This window comes from Sceloporus occidentalis, unplaced genomic scaffold (assembly GCF_023333645.1).
Source record: "Sceloporus occidentalis isolate IW3139 unplaced genomic scaffold, rSceOcc1.0.p SCAF_411, whole genome shotgun sequence".
NCBI lineage: Eukaryota > Metazoa > Chordata > Lepidosauria > Squamata > Phrynosomatidae > Sceloporus > Sceloporus occidentalis.
In genome coordinates this window covers 175,599-199,048 of record NW_028317391.1, presented here as the reverse complement: position 1 = coordinate 199,048, position 23,450 = coordinate 175,599, and the positions used below count along the sequence as shown (strand labels likewise).

General features: G+C 45.0%; 1 protein-coding gene across 1 annotated transcript in view; it reads left to right on the top strand.

Moving 5' to 3' along the window:
- LOC149272840 (attractin-like protein 1) overlaps positions 1-23,450 on the top strand; it is a 207,244-nt gene that overhangs the window by 68,904 nt on the left and 114,890 nt on the right. The window contains exons 18-20 of the mRNA XM_089506674.1: positions 326-544; positions 1,959-2,096; positions 18,777-18,870. Coding sequence (XP_089362800.1) covers positions 326-544; positions 1,959-2,096; positions 18,777-18,870 — 451 coding nt within the window. The remainder of the gene's footprint in view (positions 1-325; positions 545-1,958; positions 2,097-18,776; positions 18,871-23,450) is intronic.

Below are 23,450 nucleotides of genomic sequence, written 5' to 3'. Positions count from 1 at the left end.
ATAAAACAATAAATAATAATAAAAATAACACGTTGTACAGCGCCGCGGAGTATGATGGCGCTATATATAACAATAAATAATAATGAAAATAACACGTTGTACAGCGCCGCGGAGTATGATGGCGCTATATATAACAATAAATAATAATGAAAATAACACGTTGTACAGCGCCGCGGAGTATGATGGCGCTATATAAAACAATAAATAAAAATAACACGTTGTACAGCGCCGCGGAGTATGATGGCGCTATATATAACAATAAATAATAATTAAAATAACGCACAGAATCTGTTCTCAGCTCCTTTCTTCTCGTTTCTTCCTTTAGCCCAGAATTGCTCGGGATTCCGGACATGCGCGCTCTGCCTGGAGCACCCCGGCTGCGGATGGTGTAACGACCCCAGTAACACAGGGAGGGGGCATTGCATGGAAGGGTCGTCCAGGGGTCCTATGAAAATCTTGGGGAAGCAAAGCAGCGAGATGGTTCTGGACACCGGCCTGTGCCCTCGGGAAAAGAATTACGAGTGGTCTTTCATCCACTGCCCAGGTGAGAGCCGCTTTCTGCAGATTAAAAGAAAAGAGTTATATTTGTATAAAGTTTCTTTATAAACGACGTCGCGATGAACCGCTTTCCATCCGTTGGAATTCTATACGGGAGCAGGGCTGCCCTCGTTGGACACCCAAGCATCAGCTTATAATGTATATAAAAGCTGGGAGGTCTCTTTAAATGTTTGTGGTGTCCCTTTTTGAAAATGCAGAATCCCCCCATTTGCCCCTTTAACCCCCCCAGCTATTATCTCTGGCCGCGTGAAGAACCTAGGGGCTCCGTGGGAGGCTGTGGTGTCCCTTTAAGGGTTGCCTGATTTCCACAATAACTGCCCCTTCCTTCTACCCCAATCACCTGCCCTACGGCCTCCACTGAGACGCGGATCGCGCCAGGATGAGCCTTCGTTTTATCTTCTGCCGCTGACCTTTCAAAGCCCAGCTGTTGGCGAGAAATGTTATTAATCGCGGCTCATCCGATGAGCCTCCCCGTCCCCGCGGGCCGCGTGATATTCCCTACTTATTACAAGGAACTTATATGAAGAGGCATCACAGAGGTTGGGTTATCGCGTTTGCGCCAGACAGACAGCGGCGAGGTGTTTGTGGGGTTTTTTTTCTTATTTTTGTTTTTTTCCGCATTATTCTAGATATTTCTATTTTGTCGTTTTGGGGAGGAATAAGGAATTGTTTAGCTCTGGAGTACAGAAGCTTAATGTATTTATCTTCCGAGGAACACAAATACAGCGTCTGTTTATCAGCTTGAAACGTCGGAAGAATCATTCGCTCTTTTCTTGTGTTTTCCTCGGTTTAATCACAAAATAAAACGTGACTTAGTCCCAGATATTACCCCAGCTCTTCCTCCGAATCTCATTTTGAAATGGATTGGGGCAGTTAGTGACCTCTGCCCTCAAGTGTGTTTTCATTTAAAGGGACGAATCACTGTTTCGCTCGCACCGATGGCGTCGGGGACTTCAGGGATTTAAGTGCCGGGTTTAATTTTATTTTTTATTTTTGTTGTTGCTGATATTGAGTGTGGGGATGGAGGCAGCCATATTGGAAGTTTTTGGATCCGCCCACCGCTTTCTCTCACGCTATCGCTGCAGGTTTTGGGTATTTTAGAGTTCTAGTTTGCTAATAACTCGGTTTTGGGGGCCTCAGAATCGCAGGTTTCCAGGTTTTTTTTAGCGCTGCTGGGTTCAGTTGGGTTTTCCGTGGTGAATTCATGGCGAGGCTTTCGTGTGGATCTGTGTGTTTGTTCTTTGGTGGTAGACGGTGCATTCCTATCGGTGTAACAAAATCCATCACTTGTTTTAGAAACAATACCCCAGAAAGATGTTATTTTCTGTTAAAATGCGTTATTTTGCATTTATTATTTTTACATTTTTATCTTAATTTTGTCTTATTTTTCCTCGATACAGCGTGCCAGTGTAACGGTCATAGCACGTGCGTTAACGGCAACGTATGCGAGCAATGCAAGAACCTCACCACCGGAGAACATTGCGAGAACTGTATGGCTGGTTACCACGGCAACCCGACCAATGGGGGAGAATGCGAAGGTATGTAACGCCCCGTTAATAAAAGTAACTTTTTAGTAAACTGCGCGGCCGGAAACAATCTCTAGCGCTAGAGGCTCATGCGCCGTCTGCTAAAACGACGCGGGGGGAGAGAACAGGAAGCGGCTTCCAACTTCCTGCTCGGGCTGACCAATGGGATTCCGATACCGTCTGTGCTGAGGGATCATGGGAAACGGGGGGAATTTGCATAAACGGCAGCTGATATGCAAACGGTGAATCTCACTGCTGGAAAACAGAAATAATAACGACACGATTGATACATTTTTACAGCGTGATATTAAGTTAAAGGAACATCGAAAAACATCTTTGCGTTCCGTCAGTAAATGTGACTTTATCTCCAAATCAGTTATTGGCATTAAAAGAGTTAATTTGCAGAAATGCAACAACAACGGGCAAAAATCCCTGGATTATAATATACACATAAAATTCTATCTATACGGACGGTCGCAGCCCCTTCCTTCCGGGCTTTTGCCCCCATAAAGAGCCAGCGGTGTGAATCCCGGATGATCTGCTCCGCGGCGCGGCCGTCATACGCCAGACCCGGGAGCTGAGAGATTAATACTCGCCCCCTGCTGACAGTCGCACGTTTTCTGCTGCTTTATGGCGCTTTAAATAATTCTTAATAGTTCCGTTATTTCCTGAAGTTGATAAAATGCTCTTCCCCCGCGAGCAGCACCTTCTCCGACAGCATGATCTATGCACTGGGTTTTTATTCTGTTGGGATACATTAGCCAACTAACCAAATACCGCGTCCGTGTCACCTTTACTAAATCACGCTGAGTGCCGTAATGGGGGAAATCAATTCCTGGGCTGGGAAATGTATCCGTTTTACCTCTTATTTCCCCATCCGTAATTGGAAAAAACGACAAACAGGCAATTTTTGACTATAAATAAGCTTCATTTTTATTAAAGATTAAAAAAAAAAAAAAAAAGAAAGATTCATTGTGATTGTAGCGTCTTGGATCGCGTATTTAATGTCTTGGATCGGTTCTTACGGCTGACGGCTGCTGAATTTCAAACGGTTACGTTTCAGCTCTGAGTTTATTTGCTCATCAGAAACGCTTCTTTTTATCACCGGTTCTAATGGCGTCGGGAGAAGATTTAAAGGTCAGGAGAGTTTTTCTGAAGATCAGGAGACTCTCTGCTTAATGCCGTTAGCAGAACAAGGTGGACAGGTGGGAGGGCGGACTGGAGGTTGAGCGTCTATCCAGGAACCTCCGCCAAGGTCTGTTTTTTGGGATGGATGAGGAGGTCTGTGCTGCTTCCTTGGGTTTGACGTCATGGCTTCCATCGCTTCTGCTTGAACACTAGAGAGGGTATATTGAGGATGAGAACCTCCACCTGCTGGTCCACCAAAGGTCTTGGGGTGCGGAGCCTTTTTTGCCCCCTCGGCTGTACCCTTTAAACCTACACCGCTACCCCTCAGTGACCTCAGTGGCAGGAACCCTTTTTTGCTCAGAATCCTCCGGTTCCTCCTAGCTGAATCGTTAGCCAAATATATAAATGTGACAAATAGTCTGGGTGATCGTGGCGCTATTGGCGTTTATATCGCGATGACCTCCTGCATGGAGTATCGGTTCTCGTTAATGGAAGGCGTCCTCAGCTCGTTGGCCGCGTCGGTGGAAGAAGCCTTCTCCACGCAGGCGAGAGACCCTTAAAGCCGCTCGTTACCGAGACCCCGCGGACTCACTGACCGTTCGTATATCACGGTGTAGGATGGAGTTATTTGGGATTTCTCACCCTTATCAATAAGTAACGGCCTCGGGAGCCTCGAGGTGACGGATCAGCGTTGAGTTTTGCGGACAGCGATTTGTTTCGATGATTTGGGGGTCGCTCCCCGGTCGCCGTTTACTTAACGCTGGAGATTTACTTCGAGCTTTAAGTCTGCTGAACGATAACAAAAAATAATTGGGGGAATATTTCTTTTTCCGCATTAAATGAATATTAATTGCTGACATAGAACTTTCTTACCTCTGCCCTGAATGTCCCTGCTGGCCTCCGGGTCTCGCTCAGCGAAGCCCTTTTTACCCCCGGAGTTATTTTTGCGCATGTTCGAGTCACACAATCCGTTCAGCCGCATCCCCGCCGGCAGAATCCATCGAATGGGAACCGGAACAGACTTTACGTATGAATTTGGTTATCATTGACTCCTCGACCCCCTTCTCTCCTCCATCCACTTAGGAGCGTTATCAGTATTAAAGGATGGGCACCACCTGTTGCCCCCCTGTCCATTCACAATAGGTATCTATGTGAAAGAAGCGGAATGGTTGTATCAGCAGCAGGGATGTTGGTTGGTACAGTGATAAGACTGCTTTATAACCCCTATTCACTAGGACCTCATAGTCCCTCTACATGTGGGCCGCCTGGATGTGTGGCTTGTTTGTGGCTGCTTGGGGTATATTAGGGGCTTAATGCCCCTTTCAGCTGTACTTTGTGTGGTTGTCACTCAGGATGCGCCGTATGGCCGAGCGCTTCCGCTTTATTGCTCTTGTCTTGAAGGATCTATTAAGCCGTTTATTCTGCCTCTCGTTTCGTTCCTCCTGTAGTCCGGCGGCGTGACCAGCGAGTTTATATAAATGGCGAGCGGCGGACGCGTTTGTCTGCATGCGCTCTTCTGGCCGCGGGGAGGAATCGCAAGTTAAGCGGCCAATCCACGGTGACCTTGAGACTGCGATTTTAAAAACTGCCGCGTCGCATCTCAGCCCGTCAGCCGTGGAAAGAGACAGAGATGGGGAGTCCGGAGTGATGATTAACTCAGCCGGGTCGGACGCCAGGAGTGCAGGACAAGGACGTCTGCGTTATCTCCCCGGCAGGGATATCTGCCCCAGGGCCGGATCGTTGAGGTATCAGAAAGAAATGAGCTATTTTGTGTAACAGGTTTTATCTTGTGAAACAGAGAATATCCAGCGATCCGGGGAAGTCTGTAAAATGCCGAAAGGACACCCAGAATACCGCGAAGCGATCACCAGGGGGCGCTAAAGTAGAGCGAGAGACGGAAGGGGCCACGAAACCGCAAAGAAGGGCGGAATTTTATTAGAATTGAGCTACAGCGTTAGCAATAAAAACGTGTATAAAAGAGACACTTAATCTTTATACGCCATAAAGGGACCCCGTAATGCGTCTCTTGGGGGCTGCCCTCCGCAGTCTGTGTGTCACCCATTTGCAGTTCCGCCGTCGAGCGTGCGCGTCTTTTCTCATCATGTCATCTTCTTGTTCTACTGAAGACAAATCAGTGGCATCACACGACGCCCCCACCCCGTCAGACAGGGGACACCGGGGGGCAATAAAAATAAATCCCACCTCTTCCCCTTTATATTTCTAATCAGCTGCAGGAAAGTCTCGTGAAGTCCTCATCGGTTTTCCATTCGGCCCCCGTCTAGTCGCCCGTTTCTCCTGCTGTAACGACTCAAACCCTAATCAGTCGTTGGTCTCGTCTTAGATTCAGGAGCCGGATGTCTATCCCATGCATGTTTAATGCCCTGACTGTATTACCCTCTACCACCTCTGCTGGGAGGCTGTTCCATTTATCTACTACCTTCTCAGTGAGGTGAATAGGGGGGGGAAACGACCGTATGAGAACAGGATCCTATGTATTTGACATAAATATTGTATACGATACTTTGGTAAATAAGTAACAGCCTCTCGCCATGAGCGCTTGTTGTGTTTCGAATTGTTCCGGAAGCTTCTTTAAAAATAGACATAGAAACGGTCCTCAGAAATCTCATCGTATAGAAAGCAGATCGCGCTGAGGTTTTCGTGTCTGCAGAGCGTCTCCAACGATCTCTCATCCGCTTCCTTGTGGGACTCAAACTTTCAGGTTTGTAAACTTTAAATGAGTTCGTTTGCCGGCCTCCACAAAGCCCTCGAAGTCTCCGATAAGCTGCGCTGTGGAGCCGGGAATATCAGCAGCAGGCGCTCTCACGTGTTCCTCGGGGACCTGGCGTGTTCACACCGCGTAACCAGACAGACCCCCATCTGCCTGCGGACCCCCGGGATTATGCAGGCTCCAGCGCTTCTCTGTAATATCCGGCAGCCGGCTTTACTAAAACTCTGAGATATCTAGAAAAAAAATAAAGAAAACGTTTTCTCAAACTGTTTAAGAGACTCCCGGCATCGCGTGGCCTCCGAGCACCGATTACCCGCTTTGTAACATTGCTGCCCAGAACGGTGCCCAGCAACTTAACTGCGAGTCGAGGGCACCTTATTTTTATATAAAGAAAGCGTTTTTAATGTTTTGTATAATTTTTATGCCCACCAGATAGGACGCCTCCCCCCCCCAATATTAACCTAATCTAAAAATATCCAATAGCGTTTGTTCTAATTTCATAATTACCCTGTTTATTGCCAAGACTTTTAATGTAAAAGAATAATTACTCTAACGGCATTATGGTTAGGAGCAGAGTGAGGGATCCGGCCAGTAATCCAGGAGAGGTGCTGAGATTTCCCTCCCATCACTCCTGTGTTCCAATGGCCCTTTATCACTCCCATCACTCCTGTGTCCCAGTGGCCCTTTATCACTCCCATCACTCCTGTGTTCCAATGGCCCTTTATCACTCCCATCACTCCTGTGTCCCAGTGGCCCTTTATCACTCCCATCACTCCTGTGTTCCAATGGCCCGTTATCACTCCTGTGCTCCAATGGCACGTTGTGTTTGCTGATCCAAGTTTAAGTTTAAAAGGCCAATTGATGGTTAGAAACCCTTTTGCAATTATGTTACAGACAGAAATTTGACCCCAAACTTTTGGACAGTAGTACGTGTATCGCCATCATATTCTGCAGCGCTGTACAGTGGTTAAACAGGACATGACAAGTAGTTTGGACAATTTGGATAGAAACAAAGGGTTAGGAAGGCCCTGCTCAATGGAGCTGACAATCTAGAAGTTGTTGGGGGGGTTGTTACACAGAGCTGTATGGCAGTGTTAGCGTGGAGGTAATGAATGAAGTGGACGGATGCCCCCCCCGCCCGCAGTGTCGCCGTCTCTCTCTGTAGCTACTCTTGCCCCCTGTGAATAGACCCGCTGAGACCTTTCTCGTGAAGTGTTTCTTTAAGCGCTGTTTACATCAATAAATAATGGTTGATAAACAGAGAAACATTGTTCCCGGTAGAATATGCAGATGTTCCATTCCAGCCGCTGCTTCCATCCGCTGTTTGATGTCAATCGCAACCACAGGGCGTAAAAAAGCCCCCTCCGCGGCGCGAGGGATGTAAATTGTGGCTTTCATGTGCAGCTCAGCTAATTCAAAGATTTAAATAAGCAAACTGGCAATTACTACATGCCGTCGCTGATTTAATTAGCGTTCTCCCAGTGCTTGCTGGGAGTATGTAGGGACCGTCTGGCAAAATGCTGCTAGGGCTCAGCACCCCCACTGGTGTCCAGATATGCGAGGGGGCTTGTGAATACCCATCCGGCAGAGAACATGTTCTGTGTGGACTGTACCGGTAAAATAGGCATAAAACACCCACCAAATCTTTAAATGAGATCCGCCCAGGGGGGCTTTAACCCCCCACATGCCCCTCTTTCCAGCCATCTCCTGATTCTGCCCAACCATAATTTGTCCCAATAATTTATGTCCAGCTGGAGGCACCGAGAGCCACCAAGTGCATGATGGAGCAAACTGACAGCTGCGTTCTGATTGTCCTCCTTCTGGTCATTTTTCCATCGGGCTTTAAGGTGTTTCCTATGTTTGCCTTCGCTGGGTTCCCCGCCACTTTCATTGGGGTCCAAGGTCTACCTTCTTTGAGTCCCCACGCCTTTCATTGGGTTCCCCATGCCTGCTTTGTTTGGGTTCCCCATATCTTAGATTGGGGTCCAAGGTCTGCCTTCTTTGAGTTCCTTGCTTCTTTCATTTAGTTCCCCATGTCTATATTCTTTGGGTTCCCCACGTCTTTCGTTGGGTTCCCCATGTCTATATTCTTTGGGTTCCCCACGTCTTTCGTTGGGTTCCCCATGTCTATATTCTTTGGGTCCTCCACTTTTGTCATTTGGTTCCCATGTTGACCTTCTTGGGGTTACCCCATGTTCTATTTTCTTTGAGTTCCTCGCGTCTTTCTTTGGGTCCTTCACTTTTTTTCATTGGGTTCCAAGGTCTACCTTCTTTGAGAACTTTGCTTCTTTCATTTCGTTGCCCATGGCCGCCGTCTTTGGGTTCCGTGTGTGTTTCTTCTCTCTCGTTTATCTCCTTTGTTCATTGTAGAGATATCGTCCATCTTTGGCGCCGTCTCTCTGTTTATTTGTTAAGCTGGCAGGGCGCTTGGGTTCTTTGGCACCGATGGGTTAATGGCACGGATGGCTTCTCATCGGCGAGGATCTGAAGATTTCGGTATCTAAATTCAATGCGGAGAATATCGCTGGTTGTTTGATCAGCCGGCACCGGGAATCGCATCGATTTCAGTCCTGCTTATCTTCGATTTTCATCTCCCGCCGCATTCTAACGAGCCGCTGGAGTAAAATATCGCTCCGTTCTCTGTTCAGATGAACTCGGTTTGGAAAGTCTGCGGTTATGAAGTCTGTTAAACAGTAATAGCTCCGCGTGTAACTGCAACACATCCATAACCATAACAGAAAGGCGGAAAAGGGGGCTGCAGGAAGAGGGGCAGTAAGGTTGGGGGGAAACCGTAAAAAGAGGAGAGAGAACTTCAGGACGAGACATTGTGTCGGCCGCTTACTTTGTAACAAAGTCTTTAGTCGAAGTTGATACTTTTTATCAGACCAACTTAGAAAAAGATGTAAAGTTACGCAGGATTTCAGGACCTCAGAGGTCTCTTCTTTAGGTGAAAATATCCCTTTCCATCTCAAGAAGAGACCCCTGAGCCCCTGAAATCCTCCGTAACTTTATATCTTTTTCTATGTTGGTCGTTAATTTTATGTTTTAATATAATTGATAATAATATAAATAATTTATATGAAATACAGATTTTTTAAATGTTGCATAAAGCTTGTGCCGCAGCCGGTCCCCCTTGACGTGTCGCAGCCGCGTGTTCCTCGTGTGATGGTGGCGTGAGGTTCCGTCTCGCTGCCGGTTGCCACGGACTCCCCTCGCGGAGTCGCTTTCAGCTTTGAAGCATCAGCCGGTGCCTGAGCTGCTGGAGAGGGGCAAGAATCAAACGTGTAAAAAAATCCCTTTTTTAATGCAAATATTCTAATATAATCAACAATCCCTCGCCCCCCCCCCCCCCCGTAAAGGCAGGAGGGCAAATTCTGTGTAGGTAAAGCATATGTGACCCCCCATCACAGGGGCAGCTTTTTGTACATTTTAATTGCCCCATTATATTTACGGAATAAAATTTAAATCAGGTAAATACATTGTTTCGGAATCAGAGGCCGACTGAACGGATGGTTAATTATCTGCTCTATATCCAGCAAATCACCTTCCGGGAAAACTTTTATAAAGAGAAAAATACCGAAACAACAATAATAACAACAATAATAACAACAATAATAATAATAACAACAATAATAATAACAACAACAATAATAATAACAACAATAACAATAATAATAATAACAACAATAATAACAACAATAATAATAATAACAACAATAATAATAATAACAACAGTAATAACAACAATAATAATAACAATAATAATAACAACAACAATAATAATAACAATAATAACAACAATAATAATAATAACAACAATAATAATAACAACAACAATAATAATAACAACAATAACAATAATAATAATAACAACAATAATAACAACAATAATAATAATAACAACAATAATAATAATAACAACAATAATAATAACAGCGATAACAACAATAATAATATTATTATTGTTATTATTATTATTATTGTTGTTGTTATTATTATTGTTATTATTATTAACAACAACAATAATAATAATAATAATAATAACAACAATAATAATAATAACAGCGATAACAACAATAATAATAGTTATAATAACAGTGATTGCAATAATAATAAAAATATTTACATACTAGAAACATGAGTTTTTTTGAGTATTTGATCAGTAATGTTTTTAGATAAAAATTAACTGAGATTTGTCCGTTTGTTTTTCCAGAACCTGAAATGTTGCCAAAAAATTATAATTAATGCAAACGTAGCAAAAATCCCTGTAAATTACACAAGAAATGTATGTGTATATCACAAATATATCATTCCGCAAAAAAAGATGTTTGCTTAAATAATAATGGAGATTGTTAGCTCTTCTGCCCAGGATCCTCGTAGCCTCCTTTCTCTCCCGCAGCCAGACCGCCCAATGCCTTTAGAGCTTTCTTATATACCTTGCAGGGGAGGAAGAACATTCACAGCATTAACCCTTTCAGGCAGGGAATAGAGAGCTCCCCAGCCTTTGGCTTACATTAAAAGCCTCCCTTGCTGTAAAGGGGCAGAACCCCCTCCCTCCTTTGCTACTAATGCCCCTCACTGTACACCCAGCACTTGCTTTTTCCGCCCCTTTATTGCATTGCCTGTTTACATGTATATCCCCAGAAGTAATTACCCCCAAGCCCCTCTCTTCTGTTGTCGCTGACAGCACAGGGACCCCCAAGTGCATTACTTTGCATTTATCCGCATTAAACCGCGGCCGCCGCGCTCTCCCCGATCCCTCGGGGATATATTTGTGACAAAGAAGCCGTTTCTTTATTTACTCCGTATAACTTATCACAGATCGGATGATTTAACCCTTTCATCGCCAGGGAGCGGGTGTTACGTGGCTCTGGCATCGGGGATCCGAGGTTAATTGTTAGGTTTTCGGGTCTCACAGCTCCGTGATGGTATTTTGGGGTGAGATGATTACATTTAAGGTTAGTGAGTTTGTGTTATTGCAGAGAGGGGGCAATAAATTGTTGGCTGCGTCGTCCGTGTCGTGTTACCGAACCAGACAGGGTGACAGATAGGGCGCGCGGCGCGGCCGCCTTCACCGCGAATCTTCATTTCTCCTCAACGTGAGACGTCCTCTGTCTTTTTTAATAACCAAACCGCGGCTCCGCATCCAGAGTGTCATTCTCCCAAACAAATGGTGGCAGCTCCTGGTCGCGAGGCGGAGGGTTTATTGACTGCGTTGGGCAGATGATGTCTGACATTCATAATTCACAGCGTCGCCTGACAGACCGTACAGCGCGAGACCCAGCGAGAGATCGCGGGGACTCTGCCAGAGACATCGTTACAAATACAGGTTTCGCTGCGTCCGAGACCTTAAACCCAGAACCTGCCGGCAGATCGGCCCCCGTCGGCCCCCTTAATCAGTCGTTGGTCTCGTCTTAGATTCAGCAGCCGTATGTCTATCCCGCGCATGTTTAATACCCTCACTGTATTACCCTCTACCACTTCTGCTGGGAGGCTGTTCTACTTATCTACCACCCTCTCATTAAAGACACATTAACCATCCTTAACCTGCTGAGTGCCAGGACACAGAAGAGTTAAATGCTGCTCAGTCTTAATCTATGTCCTGTATAGAAATATCGCCCAGAGGCAAAAAAACCTTTACGAGCCAAGCGGCAGCACTGGGGGTCTGTATTTGGCGCAGCCGTATTCTGTCCTTTCGAGGTGTCCTGTGTGCTAAAAAATGTGATTAATGAAATGCAGATTTTTTTTATTAATTGCACTCAGTTTGTCCTCCATGAAATCTTAAAGCTGCTGTCCCACCTACGCTGAATCTCACGCTTTTGTATCGGAAAGATTATTTCAGGGGCCGTTAAATGCCGAAAACCTTCCCACCAACAATCGGATAAAACCTGCCGCAAAAACAAATAAAACTCCTTACAAAGTTTCCGTGTTGTTTTAAGTAAACATTCAGCGTTACTATTAATCATTAATAATAATATCATTAATAGGAATAATATTATTAGTATTTTGTGCAAGTGGGACAGCACCTTTAAATGAAATGAAACCTCTCTGTTTGTTGATGGGTGCCCTGTTGGCGGCGGTCGGGTTGCGGAGCTTTTACGTGGATCGGTTACTCCTCCGGCGAGCGTTACGGTGACTCCGGCGGCCGGCCTGGGATTTTATCTCCTTTTCGTGTCGTTTCCCCGTTATACTCAAACCGAGAAATGTTTATTTTTTCTAATTTGTTTCCTTTTTCTTCCCCGGCATTCTCTCTTTATGTAAATATTATCTACGGCTCCGATAGAGATAGTCTGATAGTGGTCATCGGGCTCAGGCGCTTATTACACCCGTAATGCGTTTAGCGAGATCCCCCGAGGCGGTCGGTGTCATCGAGCGGCCGTAATGGACTTCACTGGCTGCAGGCGGCTCGCACGCCCCGCGCACGTCTGACGCTTCTCTTCATGACTTCATTTTAAGCTTTTTTTTCCTGCCTGGATTTGCTTTTTGTGCCTTTTTTTTTTGTAGTTGCGGTATAGACCTCACTTAACCCTTTCAGTGCAAGAAGAACAAGCTGCCTTTAGATAATCAATGCTTCATTTAGCCCGTGGCCCCCACTAACCCCCAGAGTTTTGTTATACTACAGTTCATTAAACGCCACTTCCAACATAAGTATTGATATAATAGCGACTGTTAAGTCTATTGCGGGAGCCGCCATCTTGCTGCCCCGTCGCGGGGTTAAATCGACCGTCGACCTGAGGTATCTGTGATAATAGCGTTACGGAGGGACCTGCGCGGCTGGAAACAATCTCTAGCGCTAGAGCCCCCCGCGCCACCAGCTAAAACACTGCGGGAGAGAACAGGAAGCGGCTTCCAACTTCCTGCTTGGGCTGACGGGGGGAAAGAACAGGAAGCGGCTTCCAACTTCCTGCTCGGGCCGACCAATGGGATCCCAATGCCGCCTGCACTGAGGGATCATGGGAAACGGGGGGGATGTGCACGAAATGTCTTGATATAGATAATATACATTAATATATTCTTTTCCATACAGTCCCGCTCGCTATTAATCTCATTTGGTGGTTTTGCTTCTGAGCGGCTGTTACACCGCGGTCGGGGATTTTGTTTATAACGAGCCGGTCCTGATTTTCCTGATATTCCTCCTGATTTTTATAGTAAATCCAAGATTTTCACACAGTTTGTAGAAGTGAAATGTTATGAATATTCCCGATAGGTGGCGTTATTAGTATAGTCTGAGTATCGGGACGAGGTCGCGCAGGCGCGCGTTCGCCTGTCAGCGCAGAATGATGCACGGCACAGCTCTGGGGATGTTAATGACAGCGAACGCCCTGCTAAGTGCTGCCTTCACACCCCGCGATACCATCTCCACGGCGTTGGGGCATTAACACCCACGTGACGCTTTCTACAATGCCTTAGAGGCCTGAAACCCTAATAGAATTATTGACCCATTAGAGTTACGATTGGAGCTTTAAACTTAACCTCGTGTTTGCTGGATTGGCTTCTGGCGGGGGGCCCGTGGGCAGCGCGAGCCCCACAGACGCTTAAAGCAGCCGTCCTTCTTTAAGCCATAATTATTTATTTCATATTTATTGGTTTATGTAGCGCCATCATTGTCCGCTGTGCTGTAAAACGCATGTTTAGTGAGCAGGGCCCTCTTTCCGGGTCGTCGAATGTAGGGACTGTAAGAAGGGCTGTGGAGATTGTTGGTGCTAATATAAATAAAATATAATAATAATAATAATAATTATAATAATAATGTTTTATTGGTCAGAGAGGATCTTTCAATAGGGATTATTATTAACTTGTGGCCCCCAGAGCTTACACATGCATCAGGGGCCCTTAAAAACCTAGAGCCCCCTGGCAATATTTATAATTTAAAATCTGAGTGATTTATCTGCACATGTAATAAATTGGGGCGCTTGAGTTCACCTGCTGGGGGTTACTGCTTTGAATTACCCCCTAATATTACCCCCCCCAATATTAAAATATTTATTTTAACTTTAAAGTTTAAAATATATATAATAAATAAATAAACAGTAAAATGAACGAGTGCAAACCTTTCCAATCACATTAAAAGGTTTTTCTGGAGCCGCGCGGTAATTACCCCTCTCAGCCGTCGCTCTCATATTAAGGGGCTTTTAGTTTTAACAGTCAGACATATTTAAAAGGGGGCCTCAAAAAATCAATATTATAGATCAGCGCCGAGCATTTACAAGGCGTGGAGACCACAAGAAACGTTCGTTTATTGGAACGCATATTGCATACACTTTCAAAGAGTTTTCCCCTTAAATAGTAAATACTTTGTTTCATCCATTTTTGGCACCTTTGTTAACACTTTCATTTCCTCCAGATCAGGGCATCGCTCTGCACTCATGGGAATTATACTTTTTAAACACTCGCAACAAACCGGCCAGATTTAGTCTTTGCTGCATTCCACTTTTTAGAAGATTAAGAATGAAAGTATTTAAAAAAATACCTGTTTTTCCATATTTTAGACAACTTTTTCCCTTGCTGTTTTCTATATTTTTTTTTTTGCTATTTTAGAGATTGAGTTTTTTCACTCTCTCTATTTTTTATTTATTTTTTTTATTTTAGAGGGTTTTTTTTCGTGCTTTTTTCTCTGATTTGGGAATTTTTTTCCTCTTTTATCGATTGATTTTCTGATTTATTTGTTTTTTCACTTGCTGTTTTCACTTCTATAATTTTTTTTAATTTTTTCCTCTTTTAGAGATTGTTTTTCCTGCTTTTTTCACAATTTTTTTTTGCATTTTAGAGATAGTTTTTCCTGCTTTTTTCACAATTTTTTTTTGCATTTTAGAGATAGTTTTTTCGTGCTTTTGTCACTGGTTTTTTTTTTTACACTTTTAGAGATTGATTTTTTGATTTAGACACTTTTTTTTGGGCTAGAATATTTTTTCGCCCGCTCTTTTCCCTATTTTTATTACCGTTGCGGGTTTTATGGCATCACGACTCCAGCGGTGCGTCTGTCCGGTGGTTGGAGGGGCTGACGCTGATCTGTAACGAGTGAAACGTCCATCACGGACTTGCCTTCAGCCATTTGCAATCATCTGAAACCCGTCCTCCCCGCTTTCCTTTTCTCACGTCGCGGATTTTTCGCCCGGCAAACTGATTGCTCCGCATCGCTTTATTTCCTGAACAAAAGCCATTTCCCCGGAGCCCCGCAGATCGCTGCTTTAACGAATACTCCGGGCAAATTAATCTTCCGCTGCGCTACACCGACCCGCGTCCCCCGCATTGGAACCCTTCACCCCTGAATTTATTGTCCTTGGGACCGGACAGGAACAGGGCAAGCAATTTAATTTGGGTCTGAACCTGCGCAACCCATTAAAAATGCAGTGAATTCTGAGACTGACTGACTGACAGATCTGCTTTGTCTTAAGAAAATGGAATGTTCTAAACATTTACCAAAAAAAAAAAAGCAATTTCTGATGCGATGTCCAGAAACCGTTCCAGAATAACCAACTGTTCCGAATCTTCCAAGAAAAGGGATAAATAAAAGTGACGCTTCCCAAAAATGAATTGTCTCCGGCCGAAAAATCTGCAACAATTTCATTGGGGAAAAAAATGCCTTTTCTTCCAGTTTATGCGGAAAGACATTTATAACACAGTCCGCTTTGGGGTGAAAAAGGCTGAAATGTGTTTTATATTCCATGTTATTAACCAGGGGGCGTTTCGTGAAATCCGCCGAGGTTTTGTGATGTCAGCATCTTCATCGCTATGCTGAACGAGCGTCGCTGGAATCAGAATGCGGCGGGCGGATTCTTTTATGCTATTTATCAGGGTGATAATTCTGCCATAAATCTTGTAGCACCGATACGCTCTGCGGCTTCTATTCCATTTAAATAAAAATCACTTTGTGATTTGTGTTCGCGAGATTCTGTCCTGTGCCAGCCTCGGATAGACGGTCAGACCATCGCACAGGTCCAGCGTTGGCTGGGTGATTAAGACTGAGCCATTCTATTGCCCCCCACAGGCAGTATGATAAGGAGTCGGGGTGTTTAGTAGATCGGGGATCAGATAACAGAGCGAGAATCATACAAACGGCTGATATGCAGCTGCCTGAAAACTTTATATTATGGGGAAAAAACTACAACTGGGATAAAAAAGAAAACAGCAGAATATTCATGAAAACTTCTTTTTAATCCGATACGAGGTTAGGATAGGAGAGAGCCTCTAGAATGTTAGCTCTGTGGGCTCACTGGTACCTGGAGGCTGTTACTTTGTATCTCCTGAGGATTCGGTGCATTCTTGGCGTTTTATTTGTTTCATTTACTTTTTCTTATCCCGAAATCATTTATGAAAACAGAAACCTCGACTAATTCTGTCTTCTCCGCGATACGGTGATGAGTGTCCGATGGCATTAAGCGCGGGATATAACGACGTGAATGCGATGCAGAGAGAGAGAGCGGGAGAGAGAGGGATAGAGAGAGAGGGGGGGGGGGAGAGAGAGCGGGATAGAGAGAGAGAGAGAGAGCGGGATAGAGAGAGAGAGAGGGGGAGAGAGAGGGATAGAGAGAGAGAGGGGGAGAGAGAGAGCGGGATAGAGAGAGAGAGGGGGAGAGAGCGTGTCTTGGCAGCGTCTGCACATATCTCTACACGTCTAAAGCGGATGGCTGTCCGAGCTGCTTAATCAGCGGCCGCCATCCCCGGAGCTGAAGCAGATGTAGTGAAGTCGTCGGCAGAGACGTAACATTAAAGCCGATGAGTTCCTGCGACGCTCACAGCCGGTTTAATAATGTACCGGTTACCGGGAGACGCGGCTTCATCTTCTCCGAGATCCGGGGTACGACGTCTCTCCTGCCGGTTGACGGACAGTAACTGCACAGCAGCCATTATTAGAAATGGGTTTGTGGAGTTTTGGCGGCGGAGACGTCAATAACCGGACGCGGTAACGGGATGCGGCGGGGCGAGGCGGCCGGTCTGGGAACCGAGTTTAGATACCGTAGAAAAGACGTGTTCAGAAAACAATCTTAAGGTCAGGGCAGGCGGCAAAGAGTCGGGGCCCGAACGGTACAACAAAGTATAATGGAGTCGACTAAATATTCTCCTCTGATATCTGAGCGTCCCGATTGGTGCTTTTCTCCCTGCTTCATCAAAGCTGCAATCCCTGCTTGACTTAATTCAGAATATCTCTACCTCCTGGCAAGTCATGGTTTCCATAACGACCCTTATTAGAGACATTATACCAAATGATACATTTACTACAAACCACCAACTTTACGGCTCAGAGGGGAACTCAGAAATAATCTGGTACTGGAGGAAATGTTCCTTATTGACCAGGCTCACTTATGCTAATAATAATAATAAAAACAGTAATAATAATAATAATAATAATAAAACAATAATAAATAATCCTAATAATAAATAATAGGAATAAATTAATAATAAATAAACAATAATAATAAATAAATAATATTAATAAACAATAATACATAATCATAGTAATAAATAATCATAAATTAATAATAAATAATAATAATAATAAATAATCATAAATTAATAATAAATAATAATAATTAATAATAAATAATCATAAATTAATAATAAATAATAATAATAATAAATATTCATAAATTAATAATAATAATACATTTCAGACCCAAACATGTAGTGACATTTTAGGCCATAAAGCAGGAATGTAAGCTATATCTGATTGGTTGCAGGGATTCTTGTGTTAACCCTTTGCTTGCAGTGTAGGCTCTGAGTGACTCAGGTGACTTCCGACTCCTGCGTTTATGAAGTGAATGCAGAAAGTCTTTAAATTAAATGCTTTTCCGCCTAAAACTACATTCTGACTATTAATCTAAATGCAATTTTTCCAGCTGCCCCGCAGCCATCCCGCGCCGCTCCGTAACAAAGCACAGCCGCTGTTTTAAGCCATTAATAATTCAAACGCACAAGCTTAGCGCTCCGTGGAGACGGAATCATTATACATTTCCACTCGCTCCTTCATCATGCTGTAATGATGATTTACGTTACCAAAATTAATAAGCAAACGGCTTTTAACGCCCAGCGTTCACTTAAAACCCTTTTTTTCCGTAGAATAAGTGATTTTGCGAACTTCAAGTATTTTACTTTTTAAGCTTGAAATAGTTTCCAGGGACACAAAGTACACTAAGCAGGGATCTGCCGCCCCGCAGCCTTGGTCCGGAAACCTTGTTTTGCCCCAAAGTAATCCGGATACAAATGTAGACTCTAAGAATAAATGAGACATATTATAGAACGGTGGTCATTCGTGTCCCGCGGGGGCTGTTAGCGATTGTGCGCGGGGGCATTTCCAGCATGTTTCACCAGGTGCTTTATTTGGAGTACGGAGGATGGGGCGAGAGTTCCGTGAAGTAACTTGGACTGGATGAAGAGCGGCTTTATGTGTCGCGTGGGATGTATAAAGCGTTTCCATTGGGTTTCTGGGTGTTTAAAGGGGGGCATTTAATTAGTTAATGTCAGATTTAAACCCAGTAGTAGGGTGATACCGGGGTGGAGGGGGCAAAGAATCCCCCCCAATGAGTATCACCTCCACGTTTATTAAACACTAGTTACCCCCGGGGTATATCTTTATATGTGAGGCACATGTTATCTACAGACACAGGGTGCCCGTACCCCACCACGGGCACGGGGGGGTGGCACTCACTGCACGTGGGGCGGCACTCACTGCACGTGGGGCGGCACTCAGTGCACGGGGGTGGCACTCACTGCACGTGGGGCGGCACTCACTGCACGGGGCACCCGCTGTATAGTTTTGTTGATGTTATGACGCGGTCTCGTGTTGTTTGAGCTCTCGTTACGTTGTATAACCTCCTCTCTCTCTCTCTCTCGTGCAGCCTGCGTCTGTAACGGTCACGCCAGTATCTGCGAGATGCAAACCGGGAAATGCCACTGCACCACCAAGGGCATCAAAGGAGACCAGTGCCAGCTGTGAGTAACGGGAGTGATAGTATCTCGCCCACCAAACCGCGGGGCAAATGGGGCAGATAAACTCTTTGTGGTCCCCGGAAGCTTTCTGTTCATTACTCTGAAAGTTGGGTTTTTCTGTGAAATTATCTCGCTTTAGTAGGGAAAAGTTTGGGCGTCGCAAAAAAAAATCTGTGCCAGAAAATGAAGATTTCAGGAGAAAAGGGGACGAAAAAAAACCCCAAGAGCTGTATACAGTAATAACCCCCAGCGCTGTATACAGTAATATAACCCCCAGCGCTGTATACAGTAATAACCCCCAGCGCTGTATACAGTAATATAACCCCCAGCGCTGTATACAGTAATAACCCCCAGCGCTGTATACAGTAATATACCCCCAGCGCTGTATACAGTAATATAGCCCCCAGCGCTGTATACAGTAATATAACCCCCAGCACTGTATACAGTAATATAACCCCCAGCGCTGTATACAGTAATATAACCCCCAGCGCTGTATACAGTAATATAACCCCCAGCGCTGTATACAGTAATATAACCCCCAGCGCTGTATACAGTAATATAACCCCCAGCGCTGTATACAGTAATATAACCCCCAGCGCTGTATACAGTAATATAACCCCTCCAGCGCTGTATACAGTAATATATCCCCCCAGCACTGTATACAGTAATATAACCCCAGCGCTGTATACAGTAATATAGCCCCCAGCGCTGTATACAGTAATATAACCCCCAGCACTGTATACAGTAATATAACCCCCAGCGCTGTATACAGTAATATAACCCCCAGTGCTGTATACAGTAATATAACCCCAGCGCTGTATACAGTACTATAACCCCCAGCACTGTATACAGTAATATAACCCCAGCACTGTATACAGTAATATAACCCCAGCGCTGTATACAGTAATATAACCCCCAGCACTGTAAACGTAAATATTGGTCGGTGACAAAAACCTGGTTTTATCTAATTTTGTCCCAATAAACTCCCTTTATCTGCAGACCTGGAGCCGTCGTTGCTGTCAGTCATGTGATATTATGGGTGACTTTCCCGGCTAAAGATGATGCTTTATGGCGATACTAATGAAGTCCGTTCCTCCATAGACTTTCATTAGTCAGAGTCCGACTGGGCGATTAAGACTGAGCCATTCTACCCCCCCCCCACAGGCAGTATGATAAGGAGTCGGGGGGTTTAGTAGATCGGGGATCAGATAACAGAGCGAGAATCATACAAACGGGTTTCGCTCTCTTGCTGCGCCCGGAATTTCTTTCTCTATTGTTATAAAAATCCCCGGATAAAAAAGACTGATAATTTATCTTCTATTGAGTTTCCTTTTTTTCATTCTAATTGGATGTGGAAATGACCCGGCCCGGTGGGCCGGCTGTGAGACAATGTGTTTGCCACAAACGAGTTTCCGCTGGCGGGGCTGTGAAGCGCGTGGGCCTCGTTAGCTGGGTTAGTGATTTCTACATATTAAACGGGAAAAAACACAAAGAATTAACGCTTTCAGGGCATTCCTTGGCTCAGTTCCTTTTCATATAGTTACATGGGGGGCCCATCCCCCACCCGTGTCAAACATTGTAAAATGTGTAAGAAAATAAGATACTTTTAACAAGTTTTGTAGCTGGAGACGACCACTGCGTGAAATGCGTGGGTGAAAGAAAATAATAAACGCCAAAATGATTCAGCCTCACATTAGCTGAACTGAAAAAAATCCTCCCCGTGGCCAATAATCCGGGGGGAAAAAATCACAATTAGCAATTCTTGCCTTTCTATGATGATCGGCTCTGAGTGCATCATAGAGACGGCTTTTCCAAAGGTCGCATCATACGAGCGCGGGTCGCGGCGGGCGCTGCTCAAGGGTTTGTTTTTGGGGTTTTTTTGTTAAAATTTCCATGACCTGACTAAAATGTAATTTAAGAGTTAAGTTAAAATGGGAGCATCCAGGTCCCCACGACGTAAAACGGACATTTATAGCTAAAAGCGTCTTACTTGTTGAATTGGGATAATGAGAGCGCAAATCCCGTCCCCAATAACTGAAAGAACCGCAGCTCGGCGGGAAATTCTTCCATCCGAGTTGCCGTCAGCTGGATATCCGGTGGAAGCTGAAAGGTGTGCGGTTTGTCGGTGGAGCCCCCCCAGAACGGCCCGACAAACTAACCCCCCGCCGGAACAGCCCCCCCCCCCGGACTGGCACTCAATAAACATGACTGGTTTGATACAATGTTAATTAGATAAGCAGCTCTGCACAGGCTCGTTATAACTATTACATACAGGATACACTCAGACGGGCAGGCACGTTAAGGATGATGAGACTTGTAGTCTATATATATATTTATATACGACGACCCCAAACATACAGCCAAAGCCATTAAGAACCATCTTCAGTGTACAGAAGAACGGGGAGTCCTGGAAGTGATGGTTGCGGCCCCCGCAGAGCCCTGATCTCAACATCATCGAGTCTGTCCGGGACATAGAGAGAGAGGAGCAGCCGAGGAGCCGCAATCCGCAGGAACCGCCGTTAATCCCCCAACCTGCCGATTTCCCTAATCCCAATCCCATTTGGATTTTTTTCTGCATTTGGTTAAATGATAAAAATAATCCATTAACGTTTCTAATTTTTAAATAATTCTTACTTTACAGCACTTTTTTCATACTTTTACACAGTACTTTATATATTTCCCTCTAGATCGTAAGCTTGTGAGCCGAGTCTCTCCACCTAGTGTATCGGTTTGTCTCAGTCTGTCGATTCTCGTCTTGTCGGACCCCTTGAATATACGGATTGTATTAAGCGCTTTATAAATAAAAGATAATAATAATAATAATAAATAAAAAAAATATACAATTCATGTATCGATGGATTCCCGGTTTTGTCTAACAAATGAAAGAAATGTTTCTGGTTCGGCACAAAGGGTTAATAGAAACGATGACCAAAATAACGTATATGAGAAATGACACTGGATGCGGCTGTAATTATTCCTCTCTAACCGCTGTTGACCTTTCGGAGCCATTTGTTGAGCCGTCATTATTACAAATACAGAGAATAATTAGTTTTTATAAAATCTGATAGTTGGCGCTCGAGCCGTCGCCGGAGAGAGGATTAGAAACGGACGCCGTCCGCCGCTGCCGGTTAATGATTACCCGGCTAACATGGATTTGCTTTAGCAGAGGTTATTAAAATATTGCCTAATGGACAGCGATTCCTCCCCGGACTGACCCCGCCGTCCGCGAATATCCGCTGACATGGATATTATCGGGGAATCCGCCGCCGCTAAAAAGAGGAAGTTATTATCATGGAGAGAAGGACCTTAATATTACCCAAATAATCCCATTTACCGATCGTAGTAAAGTTCGGGCTGCTTTGGTTGTTTTCTGAACGTCAAATATTATTTTAATAAGTGCGGCGAGAGAAGAGAGAGACGGGGAGAGAAGGGGGGGGAGAAGAGAGAGACGGGGAGAGAAGAGAGAGACGGGGAGAGAAGGGGGGGGAGAAGAGAGAGACGGGGAGAGAAGAGAGAGACGGGGAGAGAAGAGGGGGGGAGAAGAGAGAGATGGGGAGAGAAGAGAGAGACGGGGAGAGAAGAGAGACGGGGAGAGAAGAGGGGAGGAGAAGATAGAGACGGGGAGAGAAGAGAGACGGGGAGAGAAGAGGGGGGGAGAAGAGAGAGACTGGGAGAGAAGAGAGACGGGGAGAGAAGAGGGGAGGAGAAGAGAGAGACTGGGAGAGAAGAGAGACGGGGAGAGAAGAGGGGAGGAGAAGAGAGAGACGGGGAGAGAAGAGAGAGACGGGGAGAGAAGAGAGACGGGGAGAGAAGAGGGGAGGAGAAGATAGAGACGGGGAGAGAAGAGAGACGGGGAGAGAAGAGGGGGGGAGAAGAGAGAGACGGGGAGAGAAGAGGGGGAGAGAAGAGAGACGGGGAGAGAAGAGGGGAGGAGAAGAGAGAGACGGGGAGAGAAGAGAGAGACGGGGAGAGAAGAGAGACGGGGAGAGAAGGGGGGGGAGAAGAGAGAGACGGGGAGAGAAGAGAGAGACGGGGAGAGAAGAGGGGGGAGAAGAGAGAGACGGGGAGAGAAGAGAGACGGCTCCTGAATCTAAGACGAGACAAACAACTGATTAAAAATTGAATGGGCCAGCAGATTCTAGGTTTTTGTGTTTGTCGATTGATTTCTGTCTGTTAAAATATCATTATTATTAATATTAATAATAATAATAATTTGTTTAATTTCATGAATGGGGGGGGTGCTCCTTGATTCTCAGTCAGTTCTGACCCCATTAGAACAATGATTTAATATAATAAGTTCTTCCATTAACCTTGTTCTGGTTGAGCCGTGATTTGTAAATAGATAAAAATATAGATAATCGCCAGAAAATGGCAAAGAAGCGACAAGAAGCTGCCCCGCGTTCATTAAAGTGTCAGCGATCGAGCGCCAAGTCCTTAACTTTACACTCAGACGTTCGTAATTAAATAACGCGCTTATCATCCGGAAACATGCATAACCTGCGACGTCATAAGGGGTCCCCCCCCCCCGGGTCTCCCCAAATATTAACCCTCTAATATCCCGTGCCGGAGTCGGTAGAAGTGAC